At 43.5% G+C, this 19,639-nt stretch overlaps 1 protein-coding gene across 3 annotated transcripts in view; it reads left to right on the forward strand.

Annotated features, from left to right (window-relative positions):
* The window catches only part of zbtb46 (zinc finger and BTB domain containing 46), a 65,064-nt gene that overhangs the window by 19,171 nt on the left and 26,254 nt on the right, over window positions 1–19,639 (forward strand). For 2 of the 3 annotated variants that reach the window (XM_004546008.3, XM_004546006.3), the window contains exons 2-3: window positions 3,550–3,773; window positions 3,891–4,830. In XM_004546008.3, the coding sequence (XP_004546065.1) occupies window positions 3,588–3,773; window positions 3,891–4,830 (1,126 nt within the window). In that variant the 5' untranslated portion in view covers window positions 3,550–3,587. The remainder of the gene's footprint in view (window positions 1–3,549; window positions 3,774–3,890; window positions 4,831–19,639) is intronic. The other variant, XM_004546007.3, reaches the window with a different exon arrangement.

Genomic DNA, 19,639 nt, shown 5'->3' on the forward strand with positions numbered 1-19,639 from the left:
GGATGAGACGCAAAAGTCTCTGGCTCGCTCTCTGTATGGCTGATTGTTTGACAAGTTCATTTTACCTTGCCTTCCATTCTTGCATCAGATATATACAGTATATTTGAAAAAAGTAATGATTTAATATAACTGCAGGCTGTACTCATATTGTAGAAGGGATGGGTTTTGGTCTTGGTGATTCTGGGGTAAAAAGGCAGAAATCTTTAAGGAAGAGAGAAGCTACTATGAACACGATGTTTATGTGTAGCTCAGGATTGGTTCCTCTGGAAAAGGAGTCTTTGACTGGAGGGATTTGGACATGCTGAAATTAAACAAGCCAATTAGGCAAGCAAAGAGTTTAGAGGTCAAAGCGCTCTCCATTAAAGCTGCTTTTCTCTACCTAACGACTAACTCAGTATGTCTCGAGTCTGTTGAGGCAATAAATCTGATTATACCTCTCCCTTTCTTTCTCTTTTGCTCTCAGTCACTGCTGTTTGGGGTTTTTTCTTGTTTTACACTCCACTGGTTGCTGCTTTTGGTAAATCTAAGGCATCATTTAACATGTTTTGGGGTGCAATTCTAGCTGCGCGCTCACATTACGTTCAACCAAACTCAATGACACCTTTTTTGTACCTGGTCTATTGTATCAGAGCACTACCACAGGGCCATTATCATTAGATCTATGGACACCCATCACAGCAGAATATGAAAAGTCGCAACTATACGCTGATAAGGATTGTAAGCTGTATTTAAAACAAGTCAAATCAAATTACAATCACATTTTTTTCCCCCTCATCTCGTGGTGCGTAGCACTGATGCTCGATATCTGTGTCAGACGTTTCTGACTTCTCTCAGTTATAGATGTGCAATGAATTTTGTTACAAACTGATTCCTGCACAGGCTGTAACTAATGGTTGTTTTCATCACCTGCTAATCTGCCGGCTTTTTCAACTTAGACGTTAATCCCTCTCTCTACACACCATTAAATAATAATGAACATTCCTATAGTGCAATTTTAGAAAGTCCAAGGTGATTCTTAAGATGTCCTTTGTCCAACTTTGATTTTAAAACCCAAAGAAATTTTGGTTAGTGTGACAAAGAAACACAATTTCTTTTCATTTCTTTTCCTTTTTTTCATGTTACTCATTCAGTCATCTTTGTAACACAGACGGAAACAGAGAGCTGGCTGATCCTAAATGTGTGAGCGAAGACATTATTGCTCCACCTAATGACTTGCTATAGCTGACTTCCTCTAAACTACCAACAAATCTATGTCTGAAATCGTGCTGACCGCTGCTGAACGGTGTGTGTGTGTGCTGTACAGTGACCCTTTATTTCTCCATCCATGTTGGTTGGGAGAAAAAAACGCCAGGCACAGAAACCACAGGAAGATATCTCAGTGAATAAATGACTCCTTTTGTGTTTTATCTGGCTCTGAGAGCAAGTCTATCTTATAGACTTGTCTATACAATTGGATGTGCCAGTGGCCCTGAGAGAAGAAGAGCAGAGGGATGAGGAGCAGAACAGCTATGTCTTTAAAGCTGCTCGGTTTGTCCTCAGAGGTGAGAGGTGAAGACTCTCAATACCTCTATCAGAGCAATGCAGAAAGGAAAAAATATTTCAAGGTTAAACTGCCAATAGATTTTTTCTGAGAAATGTGTGAGCTGGTGGATAAAAGCATTGCGTCAAAACGTACCTTTTGAGACTTTGAGGGACACTGTTATTCTACCTTCACATCCAACTTTCCTCCTCCTCGCAGTTTTTTTTTCTCTCTGACGAACACCAATCACAGCGAAAGGTTTTGAGCGTGCTTTGCATTGATTGTTTTTTTTTTCTACTTGTGCAAGGCAGGCTTCACTAGTTGTCACCATCACTCCATCCACTTGTCCACTGCTGTTCATAGGAGGTGTGTTTGTCCAAGTGGACGTGGGAGACACTGTGGATTTATCTGATCTTACAAGCCATCAGGTTGAGCAGAGCTTTGCTAAACATGACCTGAAGTGTGCCGGCCCCCGAGCAAACGCTGCTGTCACCTTGGCCAACCCGAGCTGTCATCTCTTAGAATGGCCCATGAGAGTTGACAGCTGTGGCGTTCCCAAAACAAATCACTGCTGCGTTTGGTAACACTCTGCGTCCCCACGATTTAGCCCTCACCGAGACAAGAGCAGGAGCGGCGGCTGCTAATGCTCTGGCTAATGTACTGCCTGCATGTGTGGGTCTTCTTCTTCCTCTCTCTCCCTCTCTCTCCCTCTCTCTGTGTGCATGTACATGTTTGTATTTGAAAAATCTTAATGTGGTTTCTCTTTGTTTTCCTGCCACCTTCTTCCCTGGTTCAACATAACGATGTTCACGTCTCCCTTTGTCTCCTTCTTCACTCCCCTCGCTATGGCCTTTTCCTGCAGCGCTTCTCCAGTGTTTGAGCTCACAGTACATCTTATGTGTCACCTAACCTGTGCACAGCAGGCTATACTGTTTCATCTACATTCAAAGGAAAAAAATGATAAAAAACAAAAAAAACAAAACAAAAAGACAAATCAGAAATTGTTATTTGTGTGGCTAAAAGTAGAATCTCTCTTATGAGATAAGAGATTGTAAACATTCAAGTCGTGAGCTTTTTTATGGGATTTAATTTGCAAGAATAACAATAAAATATGACAGTCTTCCGGTTGTACCACCATGAAAGTTAGATCTTTGTTCCCTGACAGTCAAGCCACTCCACAATTTGTCATTAAGGGTCCTTTCTTTGTAGTTTAAAAAAAAAAAAAAAAACCCCTCAGTGTTCGCAAACCTTGACTGAACCGTGCAAGATCACAAACACTGAGGTGAAGGTTCAAGAGTGGATTTCTGTCTTAACTAGACAGCTGATTGAATATTCATAGTCAAAGGGAAACGAGAAAAAAAATAAAAATAAAACAAATAGGAACCGAGGCTGTGTTTATTGATATATGTAATGGTGAAGTGGTCCGTACTAAATGAGTCTGTTTGCTCCCTCAACAACTGTTTTGTGAAAGTGTTACACTTTTTAACTGACATTTTTAATGAGCTTACACATGCTCTCTCTCTCTCACACACAAACTCACACACACACACACACACTCACTCACACACACACACACACACACACACACACACACACTCGCAGCCACACACACTCCCACACACACATAAATGTACCTGTCAGACACGGTTTAAACACAGAGAATTTTGACTATTTGTTACTGGGCTGTTTTTAGACATCAAACTACGGCATTTGAGATGTGGTTTCCATTGATGTCAGGTTTTTTTGTTTTTTTTATGTCACAGTCATTACTGATATATCCTTACCCTGGCTCATCTATAAAAGAGTAGTTCAGTTAAATTCAATTTTTTTCTCCCCTCGTTACATGAAAATTAAATAAGGTTTGCAAAAGTGGATTAGATTCTATTGCTGCTATATATACATATTTATCTATTTCTCTGCATTGCAGAAACCAGATGTCCGTACTGTACATTTGAAATGGTACACTTAAAATATTTTGATATGTTTTGCAGATTTAGTTGACTGATTGCACGTCGTCTTTAATTTTCCAGCAGATGTTTGGAGGAGAGGCTTTTGTTCAACTACACAGATGAACAACAGGAAGGAGGACATGGAGATCTCGTCTCACTACCGTCAGCTCCTCAGAGAGCTCAATGAGCAGAGGCAGCATGGCATCCTTTGCGATGCCTGTGTCATTGTGGACGGAAAGATCTTCAAAGCTCATAAGAATGTCCTCCTGGGATCGTCACGCTACTTTAAGACTCTTTACTGCCAGGTAAGAGACCTCGTTGGGGCAAAAAAATGATCTTTTACAGATATTTTTCCTTTATAGCATGAGGTAAATATTTTTTTTAAACCACTGCTGTTAATACTCCTTCTTATAACCCTCCAGGTTAAAAAGGGGGCAGAGCCTCACCACCAGACTACTGTCACTCATCTGGATATTGTCACAGCAACAGGCTTCAAAGCCATCCTGGACTTCATGTACTCGGCGCACCTTGCTCTCACCAGTAAGAATGTGATTGAGGTCATGTCAGCTGCCAGCTACCTGCAGATGACAGATATTGTCCAGGCTTGCCACAGCTTCATCAAGGCTGCACTAGACATCAGCATCCGCTCAGAGATGGCTGATGAGCTGGCCGATTTTGAAATGGGCGCTGTGGCTGCTGCTGGCCTAGGTGGAGGCGGGGGCGCTGGAGGTGGTGGAGGAGGAGCTGGTCTACCAGGGGCAGGGGGTGTTGCAGGAGCTGGTTTAGGAGGCGGAGGGGGCATAGTGGGCATGGCGTCTGAAGCCCTTGCTTCCATCATGTCTGGTCGCAGCACCTCTCCTTGGCTGGCTCGCCGGACCAGCCCGGCCAACTCTTCTGGGGACTCAGCCATCGCCAGCTGCCATGAGGGTGGCAGCACGTATGGAAAGGAGGACCAAGAACCACCGAAGAGCCATGAGAGCCAGGAAGAAGCCTGCCATGACTCTCAGCCTGCATGGCCTCACGACTATCGGCCTGGCATCACTGTCAAAGAGGAACAGGTATCCCCTGCCTCCTCCTCTCATCCCCGGGACACTCCCAGGGGGGCAGCCCAAAGCCAGGCGGAGCAAGGGACTGGGGGACCTGGTGGAGGAGGTGGAGAAGGGCCCTGGCAACCTCTGTCAGGATCAGGGCGAAGGAAGAACAGGAAGAACAAGGACACAGTCAGACATATTACCCAGCAGGCTGAGAGGAACTGGGACCGCGAGCGGGACAGAGAGAGAGAAAGAGACAGTAGGCCTGGATCTCCTCTGCCCTCCATGCTGGCTGTAGCTGGATGGAACTACAACGGGCAGGATATCCCAGGTAGGACTCACAAGCTTAGAACACTTTCTCCTATTTGTGGAAAGTTTAAAAGCAGTAATAGTGAAAACAAACCAGGTGTCTTTAGGTCAGAAATGTGGTCTTTAGATTATCAGGTCAACAGAACAGCAGCAGATGGAATTAAATTGGACAGGCTCTCAAAACTGGTAGGATGGAGGGAGGCCAAAGAAAGCCCTTTGTGGTGCTGATTTGATGACTTTGAGGCTTTAGGGTGTCCTGGAGTTGCTAGAGTTTTACAATGCTGGTCCCTACTTAGTTAGTTATCCAGTCATGTAATTAGTGATTACTGGTGAGATAATAAGATCAGGTTATTTAATTGGGTGAGAGTGTCACCTAACACCTAACTGTAGCAAAATCTAATTTATCTTTTAAAAGCCATCTTCTAACCAACAGACCAGTAGATGTGTTGGAGCAATTAAATTGCTTTGTTGACTTTATGTGCATTAGAGTGTGCATGACACTTTACAATACGGTGCATTAGTGCCTAATACTTTCATTCCTGCATGCGTATTTCAATGCATGTCAGCTATCCACAGTTTACTAGTATAAAATGACCTCTTTTCCTCCTCCGGGGTTGAGATTAGCGAGCTTATACACTAACGTGCTAGGCCTAAGATGATTATCTCAAATCTTGGAGGTGTGAGGTGAAGCCTGGGTAAATGCAGATGGATAATGAAATCCTCTCCTTACTGCAGTTTATGTAAGCCACACTCCCACATAAACAAGCAAATGCATATGCAAACACACTCATGAACACATATTTATTTTGAGAAAGCCTGTCTTGATCCTCGGCCTTGTGTGTTTAGTGAATTCCTTTAGACTAAAACTTATACATGAAAAACTTACCTGTCTGTGTGTGTGTGTGTGTGTGTGTGTGTGTGTGTGTGTGTGTGTGTGTTCGTTCACCTCTGTGTGAGTGTGAGCGTGTGTGTGTGTCTATGTGAAGCCCAAGGCGTCGATAGGTAGATCATTAAAAGTAAGGGAAGCTAATCCTGGGCGCATTAAGGGAGTTGGCTGTGAAATGGGCACACGCGTCGCGCAGCGAAAGAAAACAGGATAATTGAATTGACCTGGGTCACTGCACGGATTACCAGCGCGTCCTCGCCATCCCAAGCTCCTCCCCTCTCTCTGGGGTTTAGGGAAGGACCTTCTGGAAAGGGCGAGAGGAGGGAAAAGGAAGAGAGAGTGGCAGATGAGAGGGGTAATGAGAAGGAAAAACGACAGAGACAAAAAGAAACGCACGTTGGAAAGTGCATCGTACCGGGCTTACGAGAGTTAGGCTGTGCATCTCAAAGTCTTCTAAGCAAGGTTATTGCGGTTACTAAAGCTAAAACCGGGAGTGGATATGAAAAACAAAAAAATGTTTTCACAAACTGAAATGGAAATTAAAAATTATACTTCAGAAAGAAGAAGTTTAAGTTAAAGAAAGATTGAATTTGATCAAAAGCATGAGGAGACAGAATTCTTCTTAATTTCTTGCCCTTGGTAAACAACCGCATGTTATAATAAAAAAAGGCCTTTAAAACTAATTAAACCCACTTTGGAAATCAACAAAAAGTAAACTGATTAAATTAATAAAAATGTCCCAGGTCCCTGATTTTGTGATTGTAGTACGGTGCCAGAACCACATGCACTCACAAGCTGAATGGCTCTATTAAGTCCCTTGGCTATAACCATGGTTCTGAGCTGTGGTGGAAAGAAGAGTTTAAGCCTGCCTGTGGTGAAGCAGCCATTAATAAGAAAGGTGTTGTCTCACCTAAAGGTTAGAGGAAGTCTAGTGTTGCTGCTGGTGTAGACTCGCCTGGTGCTCGCCAAAAGGCAACCATTTATCCTCGCTTTCACCCGGGTTTTGGGACTGGGCCCAGCATGGCGAAGAATGGAAGGATTGGGTCTCCTTCAGTTGGATGCCATTTAGCAGTAAAACATCATGTTACCAGTGGGCTTATTTGAGATTTAACAGCGGCAGTTTATATCAGGATGTGTGACACCATATTGTGTATTGAGTCCGTTTGCAGTGGGTGGTGTCTGTGTGCTCAGTAAAAGTTTAGGGGATTGCTGAACAAGTTTAGTGGCCTGATATTAGTCAGGGAGCCTGTACGGGGAGTGGTGAATTGTTTTGGTTGTGGGAGTGCTCCTCTGCTCGTAATGTGTAATGTCCACAAGTTTGTTTGACAAAGTCAGGGTTAAAAATATACAGGATGTCTGTGAGCTTATGAGAGTTAGTGTTCTTAAGTCCTAAGTCCCCCTTAAGTCCAGGATTTTGTCACCTCCAGGCAAAGATCACAATCAGGAGTGAAGCTGTATGGAAATGCCAAAGAATTAGAAAGTGATGCATGATTCTGTTACAGATTTTTCAAATATAATATTAGAAAGCGTTACAGCGATGGCAAAGAGTTACGTCTGTTTTATGACAGATTCTTTGCTGCTACTTGACAAATAAAGAGCTTATAATAATGGAACACTAAAAGCTCCCGCTGACACATAAATAATATTAATTTAAAGATGAAAACAAACAGACCCAACAAACGTAAAACACGTACATACACAGCCTATTGCTGCGATTGTTATCCCTACAAATAGAAAGCCCACGCTGCATTATTTTGATGATGTGACCATGGCAGGTCTGCTACTGTATTCTTTAGGCAATAAAGTCTGTAATTACTGAGTCATTCATTCTTTACTTCATTAGTTTTACTGACGTGTGGGATCGAACGCAGTTTATCCTACTGCCAATTATATAAATCAGAGCGCATTTAATGTTTGGCTGATAAACGATTTTCAAGTTTTCCAAATAGTTGCCTGAGTTCCTGCTGATTGACTTATAGGCTGTTTTTTATTGTTTTTTTGTAGGGATCATTCTGAATGGTCACATCAGTTGAAAAGAAAAAGCATACATGGCAAGTATGCATAATAATGATGATGATTCATTCCATTCACTCTCACAGTAAGCCAAGACACTGCAAGCAGGCGTTAAATCAGTCACGTTGAAATAAAAATGCAGACATAATAAATGTTACTAATACAACAAAGCCTGCTAAATGTGCTTATTGTGAGGTGGTAGGTTAACGGTTTAGAGTTAGTTCGTTAGTGTGGTGAGGGTGTTGTTTCATGAAGTCCAGTTGTTGCTTGTCATAAAGGGTATCCAGGAGAAAGGGCACCTTCAGTCTTAGATTAGCTTAATTGCTTCATTCTTTATTGATGAGAAGTGCCTAGACGCACTCTCTCCCTCACTCCTTCTCTCCCTCTCTCTCTCATTCATTCATCTGTAATCAGTGTCTATGCTTTGCTATTAGAAACGCTTATATGACGCACAACCACGAGGATTTCACTGGATCATTCTCTAATATAAGGATAATGTATAGCTGCGTAAAGGCTCAGTGTATTAGCGTGCATGAAAATGCCATGTGCCCATGTTGACATAAACAGCTGCGGGAATTAGGATTTGTTTTCTTTAGATCCCCTTCCGTTGCAAGCATCTGCTCTGTTCACTTGATGTCATTATTGAGGCCAGTAAGCACTCAGCATCCTTTTCTCTCCCGTGCTAACGCTTGATCTCCGCATTTCTTACGTTCACCTTGTCTGCCGCCACGAATGTTTGAAACATCACACGTGAAGCCAGAAAAGAAACCAGCCACGCTTACATCTCAGGGAACTGAAACATGTGTATGTTTCTTTTTTACACAACACTATATTAGAGGTGACAATTTTTGAGGAAGAGAGTTTTTAATAGTCTGTACTTCTTTTGCCTGCATACGTCTCAAACCTTTGAATAATTATCCAAGATTATTTTTAGTTTGGCCCCCGCTGCTTCGTCCAGACCTGGATTAGAAAGCTCCAGCAAATCAAAGACATTGTTTTGAATATCAGGAGTCAATTTTTTATTTTTTTAATCAGTTTAGTATATTCTTCTGTGGGGCCTTGAGTCAGCCTCTCTTTGTGTAATCCACGCAGGGTGTGCAATCAGTTAATCAATTTGATGAATGTGGTAGCTGTGTTTAAAGGAGGTAAAGTTGGTAGTCTGCTAATCTTGGGCCGGTAGCTCAATCCCCGGCTCCTCTAGTCCGCATGTCAAAGTGTCCCTGGGCAAGAAACTCAACCCCAGCCCTGGCTGCCCTCGATGTGTCAGTGTGTTAGTGGATGCGGCTGTGAGTGGTCCACAAGACTGTAGAGCTGCTACTTAAGTGCAGTTCGTTTGATTAAACAATATTAAATATTTTTTTATTAACCATGAAAGTGAACCTCAAATGTGCATATGAGCGATAATATTCTTGGCAACTCATGAAACGTAAGATTGTGCACACTACACACAATCTCATACAGTATTTATAGATATCGCCAGATATCAGGAAGACGGCTAAGTTGTGACTATATGAGTGTCATTTTGAGACATTATGTGCCGTCTGTGCTCATTTTACTTATTTTATTAAAGTAGGAGTCACTTCTTTGGTTGGTGGATATGACATTTTGGAGGCAGACGTCACCCTTTCTTCTGAACCTGCCCCCTCAGACTGAGAAGAAGCCAGAGCTGCTGAAAACACGAGTTAACGATTGATTAAAAAAAAAAATTCTTGCTGCTTTTATACTTGGGGCAAACACAAACTTGATCTTTATCCCACATAATAACGGCACTGGAAATACTTTTTGCGTGTGTTTTTGCTGGTATTAAAACACACACACACACACAGTGACCTTTAGTGGCAGCTTGGGGGATTTTGGCAATGGCCGGTGTGATATACACGCTCACATACACACAGCTTAGAGCATCTGATTATGTAGACGTGAACAGTTCAATCACACGTGGGCTGTTCTTTCCATTTCCCTCTAGCTGTTGCACATTGATTACATCGAGAATCTTTTTTGAAATCCAACATCTTTATCTGACTCTCTTCCTCTCTGCTCTGTGGCCTCAGAGTTCCCCTCCTAAACCACTTATTCACATTCGCTTACACATATACCCACAAAGATGCACTAAAAAGAGTGAAATCGTTTTTCCATAGAAACTCATCCTGTTTATTCGCGCGAGCTCTTAAGCGTTGCAGTTGGTGCTGCGTGTTTTGGCGTCCTCGAGTTCACATTTTCATCCTCTCGTGCTCCGGAGCCTCCTGGAGCCACTCGGGGGCCCGCAGACAGGTGCTCTCAAAATTGCCCTCTACTTTGCACTTCCGCATAAACTTTCTCTAATTTTTTTTCCCTCTTCGTCTCCCTGCGCTCCTCTCCCCAAGTCTCGGCAGTCTAAAGGTGAACACTTGAAATAATGAATCGGATCCCCCTTTCGCCCCCTTCCTCTCTGTATTCCAGTTAAGACTCTCCCCATAGTATTTGCACTTCATTAAACTTGAAATAGCTTTAATATTTAAAACACCATGAACAGATTTCAACCCCCACACCCTTCGAACACCTCTCCACTTTTTCCTCTCCCATCTCCTCGCTCACGGTTTAATAATCTACTCTCATATTTCGTCCCTAATTCACTCCTCCTTCATTAAAAACCAAAATAGATTTAATATTTTAGACTGTGTAGACTTAATTTTTAACCCCTTTCTTCATGGCTTAGTGTTTGACACATGACGGGTTAGATAACTACATCATGTTGAGGCCTCTCTTGTCAATCCCCCCGATTCACTTTTTCACTCACTCCAGTTCACTTTTTCTCGTGCCTCCTGCTTCATCTTTCTCATTTTTTCCGCCGTCATTCTATTATCAGTTGTGTCTCTCTGCGCCTTTGTACTGCAGACCTCTCTCTATGCCTCTTTCTGTCTCCTCCACCCTCTGTTTGCTCTGCTGCTTTGTCCTCTCTGACTGCATAGCTGATTTTGGACCTTTCCTCCCATCCTATTGACTTCTACGGCCTGTTCAGCCCACCTCCTTCAGTTTCCCCCTTCTCCCCTCCATCCTCTCCTTCCCCTTTTTGTCCTTTGCTACCACACATACACAAACTCATTTGCCCCCTTGTATGGTCTTTTATGTTCTCTGGGGAGTTGTGACAAAACACTGCAATACTCTTTTTTCCCCTTTTGCTCTTTCCATCTCCTTTTCAGTCCCCACTAAATTTAAAAAGAAAAAAAGTTCCATTATCACTGTGGTAACCAATCGTTTCTCACCGCCCACCAGCCCTCTTTGTCATATGACCTCACATCCTGCTGGACATTACGGGCAGTCCACCAGCTAAAAGCCCCTTCTCCTACTCCACCACGGCATCACACCCCACACACACACACACACACACACACACACACACACACACGCGTTCACACAATTTTTCACACTCTTGCTGTCTGTCTTTTTCTCTCACAGCACTCTCTCTCTCTCTCTCTCTCTGAGTTCTCAATACTGACACCTGCTCTATTTATACTTCTCTGGCTTTAAAAGAACCATTTTGGACAGGAAGCTGCCCCCTCCCCACTCCTGACCGTGGCTTTTTTCCAGAACGTCAGCACCCCCCACCTCTCTACCTCCTGCCCCTGGAACAATCCAGAGAAGGATTGCTGGGTGGAGGAGAAGAAGAAGAAGAAGGGAAGGATATAGTTTGCGTATGTGTGTGTGTTGTTGGAGATTGGCTGAGGGGGGGTTAAAGATTAGCCATCCCACCTTGAGTGAACTTGGGTCGTGCCAGCGCGTGTGCTTTAGTCAACCACAGCCCACACACAACCTGTAGACTCTCACCCACTAAAGCGCGGGTATGTAAACGCATACACGCAGCAGCTGGAAATGTCTTCTAAAATGTTCTGTAGTATAATCCCAACATCTCACTTCAAAATGTGGCCAAATAGACCCCCCCAACACACACACGCACCACACACAAACATCTTGGCATTGATCACACAGGTCTCAGAATTAAACTACCCAGAATGCATCCTGACAGGATGTCCTGTTGGCACGATGCAGGGGTGGGTGGGTCAAGAGGTTTCTGTGGTTAAACATTCATAGCAGTACCCCCACAGCTAAAACATGGCCCCGGCACATCCACACGCAACTCTTCAAACTTCTTTGGAAGATAAATTTAACGTCTGTGGTTGCGGATCAAAAACACACACCTATGAAGTTAGACATGACGACACATTTGTTATACTCTCAGTTATCAGTTATTTGTTCTAACGCTCAGGTTCATCTTTTAAAAAAGAAGACGATTACTGATTTGTCTTTGCTTTCCTGTTGACTTTTGGAGACGCGTTTTTCCTTTCATATCAATGACCGCATACAGCTTGTTTTACTCTACTTGTTCGGTGCCTAAAAAAATCAATAATACCAAAATCTGTGTCAAACACGATTTTTTAAATAGTATTTGCCTTGCAAGCACACCTCACTATAACCATTCTATTTTTGCTTACCTATCACTTACCTTATCTCATTTTAACTACTCAGACACATTGCTGTGCGCGCCCGTGCGTGTGTGTGTCTGTGAGTGAGTGTGTGCATGTGTGTGTGTCTGAGAGAGAGAGAGACAAAAGACAAAAAATATCAAGATAATGAAAGCACAACATGAAAGAACGTTACTACAACTGGATTTTGACTCTTTGTTATGCTCGATAGAAGGTAGGCAGCACAGAAGGTGGGTATTGTGTAAAGTTAAATGTGGGCTGCATTTATTTACTTATTATTTACTGGGAAATTGATGCAATGTAACGGTTTATTAGCAGTTAGCAGCTACACTTTGAAGTGCACACGTGGATGTCTGTGGTGAAGACACACATAGCCGTGTGGTTTTTAATGCACTTTGGTCCTGTGATTTCTAAGTGGATTTAAAGGCATTTCTTTTTGATGGATTATCAATAATGATGATAGAATGAGTAAGAAGTAAGTTGCCCTGTATCATGCCTGGGTGTGCAGAACATGCCCATCATTCTGCACAGGTTTCAGAATTGCTCAAGGTGTTGCAAGATAACTGACAGGGTCATAGTGTTACAGTTAAAATTAAATTTGGGAACTTCTGATCCTAATTTGCCACAATAGGAACTTATTTACTGTAAATCCATTCTCCTTATACGGTAACATTTTTTCACCCATGAAATGCTCCATTTGAATAAGTTCAAGGTGCTGCTGTGCAGAAGGCCAGGCACAGGACAAAACTGCGTAAGAAACATGACAAACTATAATTTCACTTGTAATTAACTTGTTAACTTGCAATTTAATGTTAAAAACAAATTGGTTTTACACATGAGTGATTGCTCCTGCTTCCACTCTTTGATGGAGGATCCATGACAAAGCGCCTGATTTAGACACATGAGATGTGATGTGATGTGCGCTAGGATGCCTCCCTCCTCCAGTGATCTGATATCCAGTAATGGTCCTTGTAGTCAGTGAGCCTGGATAACACTGCTAGCTCATGGTGTGTGACATGGTACCCAAAAATTACCAAGAGTTAGTCAAGCACAAGCAGGGAGGATACTGATACTGAAGTGTGGGGGAGAGCGAAAGAGGGGCAAACACGTACGCCGACATAGTGACGGACATGTAGAAGCAGAAGCTGCAACTTTAGGAAAGAGTTTAACCTTAAAATAAAGTACTTTACAGTAAGTTCATCAAGTCAAATGCATGCGCTCTCTTTCTCTCTCATTTTCAGTCAATGTGAAGTTCCTCTTTCCCAGTCTGTTTATTTTAGAAAGGTGGCTTTGTTCTATTTACTGTACCCACTCCCTCAGCAGCCTCTACCCCTGTCCGACCAGTTAGAAAAGGGGAGCGATGAGGAAGAGGAGGGGGAGGAGGGCATGATGTTTGGACAAACGGACAACCCGAACAGGATATAGAGGTCTACAGCCTGTGGGTGTGTCGGTTTGGCTGTGACACAACTCGCACACAAACACTCAAGCGTGCACACGCACAAACACACACACACACACACACACACACAATCGTGGGAGTGTTCCCGCTGGAGGGCAAAGTCTCCCTTCCTCTTACACATTCATTCTCTCTTTTTCCCTCCTTCCCTTCATTCCCCCTTTCCGCTGTCACACCCCTCTACACCTCCTTCCTTTAGACCTTTCTTTCTCCTTCATCCCTCTTTCCTTCTCTTGTGACACCCCCCACCTCCCACCCCTCTGCCTTTCTTTCAAAAAAAAAAAAAAAAAAAGGAAAAAAGAAAGTGTTAAAGATACAGAAGAGTTGGCCAACAGCAATGAGAAACTAGGAGGGAGAGGCCAAAATCACCACAGGGGACAATTATGGCTTGGGCTGTGTACGTGTGTGTGTTTGTGTGCGGTTCTTTTTGGGTTTGATAGTTACAGTGACGTTGTTGAAAACAGTCCTGGAAGCCACTATCTGTCCTTCACAAGTATTCTTCCCCTTCTTCTCTCCTCTATCCCTCCTTCCCTCCGTCTGTTTGGACCTTTTTTAACCATCCTGTCAATTTACGCTGTCACTTCTGTTTTCATTCATCTCGTACACTGGAGCTACAGCCACTTCTTGTGCCGTGCGTTTGTGTGTGTGTGCGCGGCCATGTGTGTGTGTGTGTGTGTGTGTGTGTGTGTGTGTGTGTGTGTGTGTGTGTGTGTGTGTGTGTGTGTGTGTGTGTGAGTGTGTGTGTGTGTGTGTGGTTTCAGATTGAGTACATGGGCTTCAAATAAAGGCAGAGCTGTGGGTTAAACTTCCTCCTCATCAGCAGGATCTGTGTCAGTTTGTTTGCTTGTGTAAAACCAGAATTTCCAGGTTAGGTTCCAAAAGTTTAAAAAAGCAAGAAGAAATGCTAGTGCATAGTCACATTTGTAATAATGCAAATAATTCAATGATACCTTTTTGTAATAAAGGTTTTTTTTTATTAAAATCTTGTACTTGCTTGAATTGCTGTAGTGTTTGAAAGGTGCTACAGTGGGGCAAAAAAGTATTTAGTCAGCCACCGATTGTGCAAGTTCCCCCACCTAAAATGATGACAGAGGTCAGTAATTTGCACCAGAGGTACACTTCAACTGTGAGAGACAGAATGTGAAAAAAAAATCCATGAATCCACATGGTAGGATTTGTAAAGAATTTATTCGTAAATCAGGGTGGAAAATAAGTATTTGGTCAATAACAAAAATACAAGTCAATACTTTGTAACATAACCTTTGTTGGCAATAACAGAGGTCAAACGTTTACTATAGGTCTTTACCAGGTTTGCACACACAGTAGCTGGTATTTTGGCCCATTCCTCCATGCAGATCTTCTCGAGAGCAGTGATGTTTTGGGGCTGTCGCCGAGCAACACGGACTTTCAACTCTCGCCACAGATTTTCTATGGGGTTGAGGTCTGGAGACTGGCTAGGCCACTCCAGGACTTTCAAATGCTTCTTACGGAGCCACTCCTTTGTTGCCCGGGCGGTGTGTTTTGAATCATTGTCATGTTGGAAGACCCAGCCTCGTTTCATCTTCAAAGTTCTCACTGATGGAAGGAGGTTTTGGCTCAAAATCTCACGATACATGGCCCCATTCATTCTGTCCTTAACACGGATCAGTCGTCCTGTCCCCTTGGCAGAAAAACAGCCCCATAGCATGATGTTTCCACCCCCATGCTTCACAGTAGGTATGGTGTTCTTGGGATGCAACTCAGTATTCTTCTTCCTCCAAACACGACGAGTTGAGTTTATACCAAAAAGTTCTACTTTGGTTTCATCTGACCACATGACATTCTCCCAATCCTCTGCTGTATCATCCATGTGCTCTCTGGCAAACTTCAGACGGGCCTGGACATGCACTGGCTTCAGCAGCGGAACACGTCTGGCACTGCGGGATTTGATTCCCTGCCGTTGTAGTGTGTTACTGATGTTGACCTGTGTTACTTTGGTCCCAGCTCTCTGCAGGTCATTCACCAGGTCCCCCCGTGTGGTTCTGGGATCTTTGCTCACCGTTCTCATGATCATTTTGACCCCACGGGATGAGATCTTGCGTGGAGCCCCAGATCGAGGGAGATTATCAGTGGTCTTGTATGTCTTCCATTTTCTGATGATTGCTCCCACAGTTGATTTTTTTACACCAAGCTGCTTGCCTATTGTAGATTCACTCTTCCCAGTCTGGTGCAGGTCTACAATACTTTTCCTGGTGTCCTTCGAAAGCTCTTTGGTCTTGGACATGGCGGAGTTTGGAGTCTGACTGTTTGAGGCTGTGGACAGGTGTCTTTTATACAGATGATGAGTTCAAACAGGTGCCATTCATACAGGTAACGAGTGGGGGACAGAAAAGCTTCTTACAGAAGACGTTACAGGTCTGTGAGAGCCAGAGATTTTCCTTGTTTGAGGTGACCAAATACTTATTTTCCACCCTAATTTACGAATAAATTCTTTACAAATCCTACCATGTGGATTCATGGATTTTTTTTTCACATTCTGTCTCTCACAGTTGAAGTGTACCTCTGGTGCAAATTACTGACCTCTGTCATCATTTTAAGTGGGGGAACTTGCACAATCAGTGGCTGACTAAATACTTTTTTGCCCCACTGCATATAAAAAAAAACTCCTCTTGCCTTGCCTCACTGCAGTTTGAAAGCAGTTCCTCCTGATTTTACACTCCACTATTCAATACAATTCATATAATCATCCCATGATGATAACACATGTGCTATTACATTTCTAAACACAAATCAGTGCTAGCGCCATAAAAAATACCCAACATGATTCATAATTCATACTAAAATGTTCATTTCTAAATTTTCTCACTCAGTTACAATAAATGCAATATAATATATTGTTATAAAAGAGCAGCAGGACCTATAAATGGCCTGCTTTTAGTTGCTGTGTGACTTCTTTCACATGTAAACACACATCAGGGAAAAGCTGCAGAGAGAAAAAAAACAAGTGATGTCACACTGTTGGTGGTTTGTCAGAGGTTACAAACACAGGCCAGTCTTTCCTTTCCCAAGTGTCTATATTCATTATTTTTGTATTAGCATTGCCTTTCTGTGTAACATCGATGGGTTTTTCTCTGACGAACTTACGGCGACATATTTCTCCTGTTAGAACAGCGGTTAGCCCAGAATTGACGTCAGGACTCCAGGTCTCTGTATCCTCTGTGCCTTGCTGTCCCTTAACATAGTTTGATAAAAGGAGGCCACAGTCTCCTTTTGTTCCCGTTGTCTCCCACTCTTCCCCAACCCCTTTGCCCCAGATCACCTGCCTGCCCACACTCCTCATTGTTTTCACCTTCCTCTGCCTCTCGCCTCGCAACTTTTTCCTCCTCGCTACCCTCATGCTCCAGCAGCAGCATGCAAACAATAACTTCATCTGATCCACTTAATCTCCTCTCTATCTTTTTTTCTGCCCCACCCCCAAAACCTTCTTTCTTATATGTCAGTAAATCTGAATCTGAATTGGGTCACGGGCTTGTTTCAGGTGGGCCCCAGCAACTGTACCCGTATCTTTTTTTTCCCTTCATCAAATCCCCCAGTTGACACTACACCTCGCCTGAGTGACCATAAAAAAAAGGTTAAACCTCTCTGATAAAGTCAGAGTGAATGAGAAATTAGGCAGTGGAACATGGTGGTAAATATGTAAGTGAGCATGTGTTTGAGGAGGGCACAAAGAGATAGAGAAAAGTTTGTATATGGTGGAAATGTAATTGTGACCCTGGCTTTTTTTTTCTTTTCCCCTCTGTGTGGTTAGACTGTTTGGCCTTCCCGTAGTTTATCTAGCCTCAGAGACATCCAACTTCAAGGTTTAGTTTTGTTCGTCTTTGTAGATGTGTGTGTGTGTGTGTCTGTGTGCTGTACAGGAAAGAAGAAAGCGAGCAACGGGGGTGAGAGGTAGATTTGATAGCGGAGGACACCCAGACCCTTCTTCCCTCTCTCCCCCTTCATACCCCTCTGTTTAGACCTTGATAAGTGGAGCCGAAGTCTGTGGGGGTTAGGGATTCCTGTCTAGCACAAATGCATGCGTACACAAAGACACACACACACATTGGGATCCGCCCGCTCCACATTCCTGTGTCCGACTAAGGAAGCAGCCTAGCCGTCTTCCCCTCCACTCCCAAATTATCCCCTTCTTCTAAAATCACTACATACTTATCACACACACCTCTTTACCTCTCTCTTCCATTCTGACTCATACATACCTCCTCTATCTTTCTCCATCCTTCCACTGAGCCCGGTGCAAACAGCATGTCTAATCATCTCACAGTGAGCGTAAAATGTTTTACTAGAACAAGTGAAAAAGATCTGGTGGTACAGTGACATAATGTCCCTGTTTTGCAATGCAAACACAAGTTCAGATTATGTCTTGCATCACTCTTAGGATTGCTTTAATAGAAGCCGAAAAACACCAAAATCACTATAAAAGCTTACTGTATGGCCAAATATTAAGTCAAATTGACCTCTCACAGATTTTCAGGTATTTCTGCCACTTACCTATCATTCTGTTGCAGTGGGGTTTCTTTGTCTCATCTCTCACTGCTCACCTCTCTTTTTATTCATTCCACTCTTTTGTGTCCTTCTTCTGCTGTCCAACTCTGTTTATATATTTTGCCCCCTTTCTCTCTCCCCCCTCGCTTTATTCCTCCCTCCCTCCCTTTCAAGGGTGGGTTACAGGGGTTAGGAAGAGGTCATGTGGTCTCACGCTGCCCTTTCCTCTAATGGCTTCTTAATGAGAAAGAGAGAGCGAGGGAGAAGCAGGGAGAGAAGCGCTTTTGAGAAGTGGGGTGAGATATCAGCAGTTCTGCTTGGGGTACTGACTCAGTGTGTGCATGTGTGCGCGTGTGTGTGTCTCTGTACGAGGCTGTGCGTACAGCTGAACATGTATTTGTGCGCGCACATAGTCTGCGCTACTTGACCGACCCTTGCTCCATTTGAAGGCCTTTCCTTGCTCTCTGTTCCTCTCTGGGGAAAGAGGAAATGACACGTTTGTAGCCTCGAATAAGCTCTGCAGCTCATCACGCGCAGTGTCCACTGGGTCTGGCACGGGGATGGGTGGGAGATGTTTTGGAGGTGAGGGAGGAGGGTAGTGCGGGTGGGGGGCTGGGCTGGGGTGGGGTGGGGGCTCTTTAATTTGCACAGCTTCTGCTGATTTGATCATAAGCAATTAATCTCAATGGCTCAGCTCGGGTGCAGTGGGGGAAGAGAAATGAACACAGTCCTCTTTATGCAGGCGTCCCTTGCTCTGGTTTTCCCCTCCGTCCATGCAGTGTGATTTTTACACTTCTTATCCCTTATATTTGTATCATAGAGGGAACAAGCTGTGGGGATTCTGCTGTTGCGGTCGTTCCCATGTCGTCCCTTGTGATTTCCCCTGCAGAACAACCCCAGCAAATTTTGTCTTTGCAGACAAATATTAGTACTAAATCCCCTTTTTTTTTCCTTTTTTCACAATCTGGTTTGAAAAGCTTTTAATGAGTCTAAGGTTAGCAAACATATGAATCACTTATATGGATTAGCAAAATTTTGAGTCAAGTATAAAAATACAAGTTGATACTTGGAAAGCCAAACTTGGATTTGCACAGTTAGTGTGTAATCAGCTCCACGCTGGTTACAGCACCACAATTCAGAGCTGCATTAGGACAGATAATCGTCGATTTTGGTTTTCAGACTGCTGACAGGCTCGTGGAGTAGTGCGAGGTTCAAGGTCCAGATCTGTCGTGATTGATCTTGAGATCCATCTAGCTTTTATCAGCTCAGGAGTGACACAGATCCCCCCTGATCCACTAGCACCAAGCTTGCAGCTAGCACAGGTGTATATGCTCATATATAGCTCATCTGTTGCGCTTCCTTCTCCTGTTTAACCCTTTGCTCTGTTCCTTCATTTTCATTCGTATGTCTGTATATGAGCCAAACAGTGATTCCCTCACTCTCCCTTTCTCTGCAGTCACCGTGCCAGCTTTCCATCTCCCTCTATCTTCCTCGC

This window comes from Maylandia zebra, linkage group LG20 (genome assembly GCF_041146795.1).
Source record: "Maylandia zebra isolate NMK-2024a linkage group LG20, Mzebra_GT3a, whole genome shotgun sequence".
NCBI classification, from domain to species: domain Eukaryota; kingdom Metazoa; phylum Chordata; class Actinopteri; order Cichliformes; family Cichlidae; genus Maylandia; species Maylandia zebra.